The sequence below is a fragment of the Sesamum indicum genome, linkage group LG7 (assembly GCF_026168435.1).
Source record: "Sesamum indicum cultivar Baizhima isolate 11 linkage group LG7, ASM2616843v1, whole genome shotgun sequence".
NCBI lineage: Eukaryota > Viridiplantae > Streptophyta > Magnoliopsida > Lamiales > Pedaliaceae > Sesamum > Sesamum indicum.
The window spans coordinates 14,251,664-14,266,281 of record NC_142663.1 but is presented as its reverse complement, the minus strand read 5'-3'; the positions used below and the strand labels follow the sequence as shown (position 1 = coordinate 14,266,281).

Sequence of the window (14,618 nt, the reverse complement as noted above, 5' to 3'; positions counted from 1 at the left end):
TTTAAAGAAATTCACCAATTTTTAAAGAAATCTTATAGCTCCTGTAGAAGTAAAAGCGTATGACAACTTTCCATTTGGAAATTGTGAGTTTAGACAAGCGATTTAACTAAACAACTTACTGAAACAAGAAACGAAGATCGAAGGAGAAAAACAGTAGTAGAAAAGGAAGAGGAAAAATCGCAGAAAAATAGAAATTAAACCGAAAAGGGGAAGAAATGAGTCAGAGGAAATCTGTAAATGGGAGGCCATCTGGAACCGACGGTTCCGATTTTTCCTACCGCATGGTCGTCGATTCCAGTACGCTCTCTTTTTCAATTGTTTATCTTTCGTTTAACGATTTCCCCCCTAAATTTGATGAATTGTGTTTGATTTCTGTGGAATCTTCGTTTTTGTTCTTTTCTTTTTTATGGTTGATTTGAAGGATATAAAAAGGTAGCTGCAGGAAAGTCTCGTCTCTGCTCACTGATCTTTGTCCAGGTACTTTTGGGTATATATTTTCTGGTCGATTTATTTGTTGATTTACGGAGAGGAATTTTGGAGAAAAGGGGGATTTGGGATGGATATTAGGGATTTAGCTATATCGTGAACTGAATGATTTCAATCGAATGTTGTTTTCCATATTCAGTACAACTTTTTTCTGTCGCATTCTGATTTGCTCAATTCCTTGCAGGCTTTTGTTCAATTTCTATCTGCGGTAGGTGTATTTCTATCTACAAGGCAAGGAGGCAGTCTTGATAGACTTTCTGTTTCGTCTGGCGTTATTTTCTTTATTTCTCTGTTAATAGGGGAATTAGGTAGGCTGAAACATCCTTTCGTTGATATGTAAAGTTGCTGGCAGATATTGGGTTTTGATGTGAATATTGTATACTCATTTTTTATTGTGAAGGTAGAAAGCGCAGCCGCGTTAACCTTTTGAAGTTCTATTTGATTGGATCATCCGTTGCGGCCCTAATCTCAATTGCTTGTCTCCTTAAGAGTGAAAATTCACTTGAGGTAGAGTCACTTTACTCTTTCCTCCTGAGCATTTCTCTTTTCAAGTTCTAAGACAGAAACTTAGCTACTACCTGAAGATAAAAAGGATGTTAATAATGTTTGGACAGTGTCTCGTTGAACAAGTTTATGACTGAAATTCTATGTCAAGGATTAAAATTTCATTTTGTTTGTCCATGTAGCTGAAAAAACTCTAGTAAGTGAAGTACACATACATTAGATGATTTAACAATAACAATTTTGGTTGATTTATGCTCGATCAAACTCAAGGATGCATATTGTATCCATCCAAATTGTCAGGACATACAGTTGCATCCTGGACTCCCTTAAGTCCGTCCTATCAATATCTGCATCTTAGTCTCAAGCAGGCTATTACGATCCACTAGCTGTGGGATTGATTATTGTCTTCGTCTTATGTCTGCATCCATTAATTTTCATGAAATGTAAAGCTGTTTGAATCATACTTAGGCACTATATTAGTAGTCCACCCTTCTCCTTGAACACTGAACCCTCTACTTAGCAGTCCTTTGCACCTTTGATGACCTATAAATCTGTATATTATTTTTATTCTCGGGTTATAATGTTGCTTCTTCCTGTCATAATTAGAGGCAAAGAGTGGGAGATGGAAAATTGCTAGGTTGGTTGCAAGTAGGATAACCTTGACATGCTTGTTTGGGATATGAGTTTCCCAACCGAAAATTTCTTTAACAACATTAGTTACCTTGATAAATTTTCTATCATATTCATTGTTATAGTTGTCTGACTGAGTTTGTGAGCTGAAACTAGTTGCAGTTCATAATTTCGCTGAGATATTTGTTAACTCTGACCTCATTACACATATCCATTCTCTTTATTTCATCATCTTCTTTTACCCGTCTAACATTGCGCTGAATTTTACTTCAAGCAGGGCTGCATTAATGATCATTAATCCACACCTTTTTTTTAAAAAAAAAAATTGGATGGAAGGTTTGGCGTCTCGAAACTCCTCCACTCTTTTTTCTCCTTCCCCGTCCAAATTTATTAGCCTCCCATCCGTTATATTGAAATCAGTATTTGAGACATTAAATTTGGAGTTCTGCCAGTTCTTCTATATCACAATTGTTCTGCTAAGAAGGAAGTATCAATTTCACAAGCTATTTTATAGAAAGCCCTTCGTCCAAGTACCATTAATCAGAATTCTTAAATGAAGTTTTGGGTTACGCCTCAGTCTGGGTGTTCATTGGTACCTTTACCATGGGGGATTTTATAGTGTAGCTTGAAATGGAGTTCCCATTATAATCCCACCTCTGGTACAGGAACTGTGAGGAGACTCATCCTGTGTGCATATGGAACCATGGCCAGTTGATGAGCACAATGACCAAACTAACAGCTTCTTGACAATCACCCATATCTTTCACTAAACAAGTTAAATTGTATCGAAAGCTGCCTGAGAATAATCTGGTTCTAACGCATAAGTAAAAATAACTTCATTGATTCTAACATCTGTAAATATGTTACAACCCAATCTGTAAAATATGTGGGATTCTAAACATCTAAAAGATTCACATGCACTGTTCTTTTTTTGTTTTACATATATGCACCCACCTACTCAGACCCAATCAATGGGATTTGAACCCAACACCTCAAGTGAGTAGTGGAGCTCAAACCATTGGGGTGTGCCCTAGAGGATAATTAACATGCACTTGCTTGGGTTCTCTTCTGACTTTTCAAGTGGAAATCTGATTCGTGAAAATTTTCCATTCGTTATTCAAGTAAAAGGAAGAAAGACTTTTCTGTTACTCAGCACTTTGTTCCACTGAAATGCATTGAAGCTCATTGAAATCTAGAAAGCATAGTTTTCTTTATTAATTTATTTTCTTAGGTTGAGTATTATTTGTTTGAGCTATCTAAATCTTTAATTCCAATCATACAAATCGACATGATTATCATGAACGCTTACATTCCGACCAATTTGTGTGAAAAGGTTATCAAGGATTTGAGTAGGTGGGAGACATCAAAGTTTGAACTCTTAAAGATTGCTGCTGTTGTACTTGGTAAATTTCTTTGTCATTTGATATATTACTCGAACGAAATGCAGAAGGTTAAATAAGTTTCTTGTTCACTTTGTAACGGCACCGTCCTGCAGGGGTACTGGTACAGATATTTGCAATTGCGGTGGGAACCTCTCTCATTCACAATATGGCTCCTCCCAAGAGGGCATCATGATGAGTTTTGCTGGTTTTAACATGAAGGGACACCCATCGTTTCTGGTTTCTACGTTGACATACTTCTTGGCCAGCCGGAAAATTCTTCTCTGTTGTACCCTTTCTCTTTTCAATATCGACTGGTTTCACATTATAACAATACATGGAGCAAAATTTTGAAGACGGAGTGTAGTTCATGTACTTTCCTTTCAAATCGTACCTGTGTCTTAACATTTCAAAAAAATGGGTATGATTTAGGGTCATTCTTAAGAAGTCCTGATCTTGCAGCTTGTGGACAATTGTGAAGAGATATGTTGAATTTACTGTATGAGTGGTCGTAAAGTCAAGATCTTATCAATTTAAGATGACCTTGCCTAGTATATTGCTTGATTTAACAATGAACTATTATTACAAATCCGATCATCTGTTAAATTTTAATGAGAAATTGTTAAAAAAATAAAAAGGTCTTCCGAGACATTAAAAGTATAAGAATAGAATAGGGTTAGTATATCCTGATCCCATCCAAGTCAGTACCCCCACCTTCATCAATAGATTGAGGGACATGCGTTTTTAGATAAACATATGACTTTATATTCTTACAATTGCACAAATCTGTCAGTCAATATGCATCTAATACCTTTTTGTCACTTTATTACATCCCCAACTACATTACTGACTTTGACTGTCGGAGAGCTTGCGGTCCTAACAACTGTTTACTGTTTCTGGCAATTCCTGTAGCATTCAACCTCAACGAAAACAAAGAGATGGAAACCCATCTCAACTTCTGCTTCTTTACCTTATTTTATTATTGATTATTATGATAAGTATGATTATGCAATAAGGCCCCATAAATGGCATAATCCAGTGGCCACGAAAGCCGCCTTCGGTTCAGCAGCATTTCACGCAGGGTACACTCGGCAAGCATTAGCTGGCATGTGCATTTGACTTTAACTGCACCCTCGTTTCTGACTTGTACACCTCGTCCGTGTTCATAGTACTCACTTGCCATTCCCCCTATCATACCCCATTACTCCTCATTTTCTTTCTCCAAACGCTTTCAACCCCCATGATCTTAATCAAAGTTTTTAATCCAAATTGAGTTTAATTGGATCTAAATCAATTATATGAGCATTTATCATATGATTAATGTACAATTCAAATAAATAGTATATTTTATTTTATGATTAGTTTGGTTCAATCAAATCTGATTCGAATTAAAATTTTTCTGGCCCCATCATCTCCATATACTCAAACATCATGAATATTTATATAAATTATTTCCTATTTCAAAATGTAAATAATTCAAATTTTGAGGAAAAATGCAATGATGGGATCTGCATTCAGATTGAAAAAAACAAACGAACATTTGAAGTAACAGGCAGACATTGCTTACACACAACCAAAATTGATTCCTACAAACCCTATTCCTATATATCCAGATTTCGTATGCATGTGAGTGTCTGCACCCGGACACAAATAAATCAATTTTCACATCATACCATTAATTAAGACCAGCCTATTTCCATGTGCCCTCCCCTATATTTTAATACCCTGCAATATTCCTCTACCAATCAATTCCACCTCGCACTTTCAGCCCTATATATAATCCCCCCAACATCATACAACACAAGAATACACACACACACACAATTTCCAAAATTTCCCTCAAAACCCCAAAATGGAATTACTTCTTACAAAAACATCTCAAACTAAACTTCCCATCACAATTCTATTACTTCTTGTTCTCACCCCACATGTGCATTCAACCAGCTCAAGTTCTAAGCCATCGCAGGCCTCCCTGAACTTCATCAGACAATCATGCAACACGACAACATATCCGTCCCAGTGCATCAAGACCCTCACTCCCTACGCCTCCTCCGTTGGGACCAACCCCTTGAAACTATGCAATGCCGCCCTAGCGGTGGCCATCAAGGCGACGAGCAATTGCTCAGCCACCGTGTCGAAGCTGTGGAAGCAAAAGGGCATCACGCGGGCCGAGGGCAGCGCGATCAAGGAGTGCATCGGCGAGCTGAAGGACGCAGTTTACGAGCTGAAGGAAACGGTGAGCGCCATGGGGCATTTGGGGGATGCCGATAGGGAATTCCAATGGGCTAACGCGAAGACGTACGCAAGCGCGGCGATCACGGATGCCGAGACGTGCATCGATGGGTTCCTGGGCAGGAAAGTAAGCTTGAAGGTGAAGAGAAAGATAAGGGGGTGTGTTTCGGAGGTGGAGAAACATATTAGTAATGCATTGTCACTTATCAATCATCTTTATTGAAATCATAAGTACTTAGTTGTGTTTGGTTGATTTGTTAATCTGTGATTGTGTTTAGAAGGGTACGTATGATCAAATGAATGGTTTGAATTGTGGTAAAAGTACAAAGGTTTAATTAAGGTGGGAATTAATGATCTGTTTTTATTGTTGATATGAATTTTTGTCCTGGAAGTGATGAGTCTTAGTTTTGTGGTCTTCATCCCAAATGAGTACTTCTTGTTACAGTTGAAGTCTATATATGTGTAAGAAACAAATCATTTATATAATAATATTTCTTATAATTGTTTAGATTCTTTTGTAGTTTCTTAAACTTAAAAAAGAATAATTATTACATGAGAAATAGATTAACTTTCTGGTATGAATAAATAAGATAAAGGAAATATATATATATATATATGTATAAATGTAGTTTAATATGTACCAAAAATATCAATTATGTCATCTTCAACTATATAGACTGTAAATTACAACAAAACAAATATTGGTTTTAACAATGGTTTATTATCATGGTTAAAAGTATAAAATTGCGACGGATTCTAAGTAACCACGATTGCATAACGGTTATTCATCGTTGTTTATGCAAATGAGGCCAAAATATTTGTTACATCTAAAATTGTAGCAAATATCATTACACAAACAACTTTTACTTTTTTACTGACGTGGGTATTTTCTATAATTACGTAATAAAAGAGAGATAGTTTATGTAAATACACCATAAATTATGGGGTGTAAATTTAATTATCTATATATATAGTTAACTGATCCTAAAATATATTATTAATTAATTACCATTAATAATATAATTGAATTTTATTGCAGAATTCAATCTGGGTTAATTGCACATAAATAGGATTACATGATCGGATCTTGGATTCAATTATACATATGCTACTGTAATAAACATATCACAAACTCCTGCGCATTCAAATGCTTCAAACTCTGTTGATGATTCAGATTAATTTATTGTATAAATTTGATGCTGCTCTACTACTTCTAACTTCAATTTTTTTTAAAATAAAAACTCAATATTAAATTGGATCTAATCTATCCAAATTCTTGAGTCATATCATTGCACATTGTTTTGATGTGATTGATTTAAATAAAAAAACTAATATAAATAGCTAAATATATATACGTCGAGTATGGGATTTTTATTAATTTCTATAATATCGTTTTCTAGTTTATAATTTCATTAATTGAGGACGATGAACCTAATTCAGTTGACGAAATTGAAATCCTAATTATAAGTTCATGAATTTCAACTCACTAATGTATGGAACCTTATTATATATAATTATTTTATATTAATGATTAGTATATAAATATAAAAAATTATTAGATATAAATATTTGATATTAATAATTATATTTAATTTACGCAAAAAATAATAATTTACCGTTTTTATTTAAAAAGAAACAACTTCGTTAATTGAATATAGGTAGCTTTTATTGAGACCAAACCCTATAATCATTAATTGTATAATGTGCGCCCCCAATGTAAGTCAGAGTAAATTATATTTTGTCATTCAAATTATAATCGTTTTTATATTTTGATATTTAAATTTTTTTTGTATCAGTTTATCATTTCAAATTACGAAACTTTGTACTTTGTCATTTATAATTATTTTTTTATCAAGTTTTTTGTTTAAAAAACATCACATGCAGTGTATATGTAATATTAAAAGATTGTATGATGCGATATTTTTTATATATACACAACATGTGTTGTTTTTTGCGCAAAAGAATTAACAAAAAAAATAATCATATATGATAAAGTGTAAATTTCACAAAATTTAAATTATAAGTTGACATAAAAAAAAATTAGATATTAAAGTGCAAAATAAAAATAATTCGAATGACAAAATATAATTTTATCCTTTAAATTAAATTATGTATGAGGTAGAACGTGAACGTGACGGTGACCGTGACAACTCTATCATCAAGTACAGCTTAATTTATAAACAAACGAATCGATATTATTTCCCAAGAGATCATAATTTTGATCAAATAAAAATAAATAATATTCTAAATCTAAAACAAATTAATATATATGGGTTACTACACCTTACTCTCATGATATTTAATGTAATTTTATATAAATCTCATGTTATTTAAAAAATTAAATCTAATACTTTTAATGTTTGCTTCCATTTAATAAGTAAGTCTATCTGTTAATTAGAATTAGGAAATGTGTTGCTATTAATAAATAAATAAATAAAAATTCATATTTACTCTCGATTGACTTATTGTCGGTCAAATATATTTTTTTATGATTAAATTACCCTTATACATCTTCACACATTAACGTATGTGAAAAGATATATATTTTTTTATTATTATAAAAATAATTTAATAAAAAAATATTTAATATAAAATAAATCAGTAATAGATCAACAATCTTTTTCCGATTAAATATTTTCAATATCTTCATAAACATAGCTCCAGTTACATAAAATAAATAACCAAAAGCCTTATGCAAATTAAGATACATTTATGAAGCCCATTCAAAAACATGGCCCATTGGGCCTTTTCTATTTTTTTGTATTTTTGCCCCCATGTTACTGAATAAAGGCTTGAGCCAGAACGCCAGCCCGCGCAGCCTCGTCGGCTTGCTCCCCGACTTTCTGAATAATTTCGTACCCGATCAATGTGCTGTTCTTCTTCAATGAATCGGAGCACGCTTTTTGATCATTAATCGCAGTCACGATTTTATTCATCACATTGCTCCTGTGGACCTCGCGCTTCTGCTCTTCAGCGCCTTCCATTTCGTCGAACTCAAAGGACGCGAGGCGGAGGCTTTCCGCGCTGGCGTCGAGATTCTTCAGGCAGCCCATGACGGCGGCGCGTCCTAAGGAGCAAAGCCCCGGTTCGGTGGTCTGCCGAACCGTGAAGGCCTGGGCTTCATGGGCTCGGGAGAGGGCGGCGGAGATGGCGGCGTAGCCCATCTTGTTGGGGTCGTTGTCCTCGAATTGGTCGGCGTAGGGCTCGAGTAGGTGCATGCAGAAACCGACGTCGGAGGTCCTCGTACACGCTGCCGTGAGCCCGCCGCTGGATTGGGTGTCAAGTACGACGGCGGCGACGACGATGATGATCTGCAGGAGCAACAACATGGGAAAGAAGGGATTTGCCATGATGTGGCTGGGGGGCGTGCAAGAAATTAATGGTGTATTTTAGGGATAGTGACAAGGAATGTTAGAGTTGTATTTATAGTAGAGAGGAAATTTTGTTCATTCCCATGTAAGGATTCTTAAACACAACTTTGTCCATGTTTTTTGAATGGTCTAAATTTATTTTAACTTTTTCTTGTTATGTATAATTTTTCTGAAGAATTTCCAATACTCTTTATCTAATAAAACAAGAATAATAATTATTTTTTAACTTCTTGTATTAATTGTATACTGATATTTGTGTGCATCACGCCTACTAATATAAAATTAATTATTTTAATATTATTAGAAAAATTATAAAAATATAATTTATATATAATATATAATAAATTTATAATGAGTTGGCGATCAAATTAAAAAAAATTTAAAAAATGCATGCCGTGGATGTCATCCGCGACACTTTTGATTTTCTTTTTTCGTTAGTTTTAATTTTTATAAATTAATTATATTCAATTAATTTTTAACAATATAATAGAATTGGAAAAATCATAATGTTAAAATTTTATGAATTTAAAAAATACAATGAACTATATAAATATAATAATGTTTTTTTATATATAGTTCTAAAAAGATACAATTAAAAAAGTAAATTTTGTTGAGAACTTCGCACGCTTTTTTTTTAAGTAAATAAAAAAAATGGTGTCGTGGATAGCGTCCACGACACGCTTTTTTTTAAAAAAAAAGAAAATTTTGAGCAAATATATATTTGTTATATAATTTACATAAATCATATTTTTATAATTTGTTTAATAATATTAAAATAATTAATCCATTAGTAAGGTTGCTTTGCTTTACAGATTGAATTTTTTTATTGTAATTAGTATAGCATCTTATGTTGTGTGTCATATATACAAAAATAAAATTGATGATATATATAGAAAATACATTCCGATTGGCTCATTCTAAAATCATAAGCTTAACCCAATATTTACCTAATTTCTATAAGGCCCATTGGGCCGTTTTAACGCTCTCATATCTTATGAGAGATTGGGCGAAAACTGAGGCCCATAATTATATGATACATGATTTCATTTATTGTAATAATAATTATTAATAAATTAAAAAATTACAGAATTTTTTAAATAAAAATAATTAATTATTAGAATTTATAATATAATAAATATAGTAAGCGAGTTGGGATATTTGTGCACAATAATAGACCTAATGTTACAAATAACCGAGTCATGTAATAAAGACCAAATCAAAGTGGACGTGTGATGTGATGTGATGTGTCGGAGTTTAGGAAAAAGAAAATGTGACGACTCCGCCTGCCTGCTATTTAATATTATTTAGAAAAGAAAAAGAGATAGTGATGGAGTAGTAATTGAAGTCAGGGCGGGTGGGCCTTTTACTGTCAGCGCTTCACACTATGCCCATACCTATTTATCTCTAATTTTACTATTTGAATTTTCACATTTTTGTTATATATATATGTATATGTTATTTTATGAATTTATTGAGTGTTTGACTAAACTTAAAATCCCATTAAAACATTTTATAAAATAGTTAAAAATTATTTCATTTTTTCTTTTTTATTATAAAAGTCTATAAATCTTAAAATATGATGTTTTAGATAAAATGTCCATTATTAGTAGGAGATATGACTCCTTCCTATTTTCACAATTCTATTTTTTGAATTTTGCAAGTTAAAAATTGTACGTTCTGATTGCGTATCAGTCTTGCAATTTTATTTTTTAAAATATGAAGATGAGGATTTAGTTGAAGTTTATATAAATCAGTCAGATCTCTGCGCTCCAACTGACGTTGAATGCTCGTCTACATCTTATATTATGAAAATAAAAAAATTAAGATCTAAGAACATTAAAATCCTCAAACTATAATAATTTTGTCAAAATATTTAAAACAAATGACCTATAAATACAGCAAAAAGAGAAATTACTTCTTCTTGAATAACCGTTGTTGCTACCCAATCCATATCAGGAAATTCCAAATCGAATAGGCTGGATCAAATATAAACTAATTACCTAATACACTTATCTTGTTATTAAAGTATAATTTAAATAAAAATAACCGATCCCATAATAAGTACACTTACTCTGTAATTGATTTCAAATCTGAATAAAATATTTCAGCTGGTACCACGTTAGTAATCATGGGGTATTATAATGGTGTTGTTTTTATGATTCACGCTTTCAAGATAATAATTATAAATTGAATTACAAGGTTGCCTCAACCAAAGACAAAGTTGCCCCTCATAAAGAGGTATAATGAGATTTGATTTTGGAAAAATTTTAACCAGTATCAAATTTAATTGGATTTGAAATAATTATATAATATGTGAAATATATTCGTTGTGTAATTAATATATAATTTAAAAAAAATAATTAATTACATAATAAATATTTTTATAATTTAATTTGATTCTATTAAATTGATTTGATTAAAAATTTTGTTGTTGATTTTAGGGGTGCACAAGTTAACCCCTTATATTATTTTACCGTACCCAGTACACAAATATTAAGAGCATTATTGATGATTTAAACTCAAATGCTTTATAAACAAAACCCCCCTTTCTTTCTACTTATATTACAAAATATAGTTATTATACACTAAAACCAAACCTTACCAGCCACAAACAGTACTCAACCTAAGACTTCGGACTCGAAGATAGACTTGTAATAACACTACCACATTACTTCTATATATCACGGAAAATCTTATATCAAGTTTAGTTCAACCAAATAAATTATAAAGTAAGTATGATATACTTGTAATGTGATCGATCATTTTTTCTACAATCACACGACAAATATATTATATTTACTATATAATTAATTTATGTATGACCAAACCTGATTTGGATTAAGATTCTCCCATTATCACTCAATACTTTCCCGCAAACTTGTTGCAAAGTGCCAAAGCATTGCTGGTCACCTGTGCCACATTAGTCATCCGGGCCCTAATGGAAGTCTTGATCCTACCATTCACGGCCCGGCCCGCAAACCCATCCATGCATGTACTCTCATCAGTCAGCGCTGCACTCACCCAAGTCTGCAGGTTGCTCATGTGCCATGCGAATTCCGGGCCCCGAGCCCGGCCCATTTTCTTGAGCTCCCGGACCGATTTGCTCAGCCTGTCCACGCTGTCGCTCACCTCCTCCAAGCAGTCCTTTAGGGCCGAGCGCTCTCTGGGCTTCAGCCCGTGAAATTTGGTGAGTTTGGCCACGAATGCCTTTGTGGATTCGGCCCGTTTGACACTTACTGATAATGCAGTCATCACTAACTGTCGCGGGCTTTTGTGAATGGTGGAAGCATATGCAGATAGTGATTCAACGCAAACGGCGGGGTATGTGGTGGCTTTGCATGAAGTTCTAATGAAACTGGAGGCGGGGTCGGCGGCGGCCACCGTGGTTGCGGCGGCGGAGGCCAAATTGTTCCTATTGACAACATTGAAGAAAGAGAGAAAAATTAGTGAGAGAGTGAGAGTAGTAGCTCTAGCCATAATTTTCTTTTGTGGGAATTTGGGCAAGAGGGTGAGAATCATGCACCATATATTTATAGAGGTTCTTCCAATCTTATCTTCGCTGTGGAAATGGGTCCTCAAGTCTTGGCCAACAGCAACTTGCCACGCGTGTCCTGATTTTTTTCTTATTATTCCGTCACAAGAGAAATTTTAGTTCTGATCCCATACCGTAGAATTCGAATGCGAACCAATTATATAACAAATGCAATATATTTATCGTCCGATTGGTATACGATTCAGTAAAAGTGACCAACCACATCGCGACTGTGATATACACTTGCTCTGTAATTGATTTGATTCAATCAAACATGATCCAAATAAGAATTTTCCTTTAGTCCAAATGTCCCATTGCACATAGGAATATTCGAATTATCATACATTTATTATATAATTAATCACTTTTCTCAAAATATATACCAATCAAACAATAAATATATTGCATTTATCGTATAATTGATTCATTTGAACAAATCAAATCTTAACTAGAATTTCTCATCCACACTACGACTAACCAGAAATTCTAGCTTAAACAAACTTATACAGTAACACATGTTAGCTTAATTGGCAAGGATAAATCAATTTGTTTTAAAAGGTTGTGCATTCGATCCAACCTAATGATGTCATGCCTGCAAGTGAGTGGTTCATAATTATTTCTTTAAGCGATTTATGGTCTGAAAACATATTGTAATCCAACTTAACGATAAGAACCAAAATAACTGAAAAAAAAAAAACTTGTACGAAAAAAAACCCTTGATACTGCCTATGTATGTGATGATGCAGTGAGTGGGTTGGCCGTACTTAGTGGAGAAAAACCAAAAACCCGAAACGACCAATCAGGCAATAATTGAATGAAAAAATAATAATTAACATAAGATTATTTTTTTATTTAATAAATGATAGTCATAGATTTGAAGACGGAATATCTAGATTAAATTAAGAGCGGCGTTGCGCCCATGCATCGACAATCTTTGACGTTTTGTACCGACAGTGACACAAACCAACTGGGCTCCACTGTTCTTAAATGTTGGCCACATCCCACAATCTTTTTGTTCTTTTTGTAAAACTCTCCATGCAAATTCAATTGAAAAATAAGAAAAATCTTTCTTCCAAATCATCTTGAATAATACTTTAAAATATTTTATTCGATTTTCTATGTAAATATCTATAATTTAACATCCGTCTGAGTATATATATACTAATCGTCGTACTATGCAATATTCGTATATATATGCCGTGTATTTTAAAAACAAAAATCAATTTATTGATAGAAATTGATCGATGTAAGCAAATAATGAATATAATAATATATTAATTTTTAAAAAATAATGTCAACCATTTAAAATAAACAATTTTATATCATAATGTTATAAGCAATTAATCAATTACGGAAGATATGTTTATATTTTTTATATTAGCATATTTTGGAGGCGGAAGAATTTGAAACTCAAAATCGCGAGTCGCTGAAAGACGCTTGAAACACGGGGCATTGAGAGCTGAGCTCAATGTGAAAACAATCCAACCTGCTTGTTAAAGCCGTCGGGACCATAACTTTTGCTTTTTGAAAAGTAGAAGTGGTCTGTAGCTCTTTGCTTTTGTTACTTTTGGTTGCTTGGGGCTGGTCGGTATAAGTGATACTCAACACATACAGCACCAAGCTGAAAAAACGTGCTTCACACATTAATAACAATACGAATCACTTAAAATTGAACATGAAATTATAGTAATTTCGATTTTAATCACCACCACAACATACACAGAATAAAAGCTTTAAAATTATAGGTCACCGTTTATAGAGATTGGAAGGAAAGTAAATATCAAATACTTCCCTTTGTTTGTTACGAGAAAAATAAATTGAGAAGAAAAGAATAATTTTTGTAATTTTACTGAATAATCTTTCTATTCATTTTGTATTAGTAAATAAATAAATTAATATTATACTGATACAATTTTATTATATTAAAAATTTAAGAACCCTATAAATAATAATGTTTATCAAATAAGAATGAGAATATCTTTTATTAATAAAAATATTCATCAAAATGAATATTGTTCATTTATTTTAAACTATTCAGTTTAAATAAAATAATATTTTCAACCAACGAATTCGAGTTCAAACATCAATGCATTTGTTGATATCAAAAGCAATTTTGAAAAAAAATTATATATATGGGTAGTAGAATAAATAAAAATAAAAACTGTATTTTTTTGTCTTTTTAGCTTTCTACTTCCGTTCTTTCTCGCAATTTTGGACAAAAACAAAATTGAATTCTGAAGAGGTTTCATACACATTGAATTTTATTAGTTTTTTTTTTTTTTTTTTTTTGTATTCCGTGTGATATATAATGAGGTGATGAGTGAGTGTGTGTGTGTGTAATGATAATGATAATCACAGACTAGCGCATTAATCACAGTAACAATGGTACGTTGATGGTTGCCATTATTATCACGCTTCTTTCTAAGAATTAACAAGGAAAAAACGGATACTCCCACAAGGTTGTTTCTTGAAAAGATTTAAGGA

General features: G+C 32.8%; 2 protein-coding genes and 1 pseudogene across 2 annotated transcripts; 2 read left to right on the top strand and 1 right to left on the bottom strand.

Annotated features, from left to right (window-relative positions):
- The first annotated feature begins 75 nt into the window (after positions 1-75).
- On the top strand, positions 76-3,536 carry LOC105179223 (jagunal-like protein). The gene is made up of 6 exons (XM_011102823.3): positions 76-297; positions 422-477; positions 671-794; positions 887-993; positions 2,954-3,023; positions 3,116-3,536. The coding sequence occupies exons 1-6, from the start codon at positions 216-218 to the stop codon at positions 3,193-3,195; spliced, it is 519 nt and encodes a 172-aa protein (XP_011101125.1). The 5' UTR covers positions 76-215; the 3' UTR covers positions 3,196-3,536.
- A 1,140-nt stretch (positions 3,537-4,676) lies between these two features.
- Positions 4,677-5,608, top strand: LOC105179224 (pectinesterase inhibitor 4-like). The gene has a single exon (XM_011102824.3). The coding sequence runs from the start codon at positions 4,852-4,854 to the stop codon at positions 5,452-5,454; it is 603 nt and encodes a 200-aa protein (XP_011101126.1). The 5' UTR covers positions 4,677-4,851; the 3' UTR covers positions 5,455-5,608.
- A 5,496-nt stretch (positions 5,609-11,104) lies between these two features.
- LOC105179225 (21 kDa protein pseudogene) lies at positions 11,105-12,119 on the bottom strand (annotated as a pseudogene).
- Positions 12,120-14,618: the final 2,499 nt, after the last annotated feature.

What these genes read in the sequence shown, in the direction of transcription:
- LOC105179223 (XM_011102823.3), top strand. Translation starts at nt 216, where the DNA reads ATGAGTCAGAGGAAATCTGTAAATGGGAGGCCATCTGGAACCGACGGT. An exon ending in GCTCACTGATCTTTGTCCAG is followed by an intron (nt 478 to 670) that starts GTACTTTTGGGT and finishes AATTCCTTGCAG; the next exon opens with GCTTTTGTTCAATTTCTATC. An exon ending in GATTGCTGCTGTTGTACTTG is followed by an intron (nt 3,024 to 3,115) that starts GTAAATTTCTTT and finishes ACCGTCCTGCAG; the next exon opens with GGGTACTGGTACAGATATTT.
- LOC105179224 (XM_011102824.3), top strand. Translation starts at nt 4,852, where the DNA reads ATGGAATTACTTCTTACAAAAACATCTCAAACTAAACTTCCCATCACA.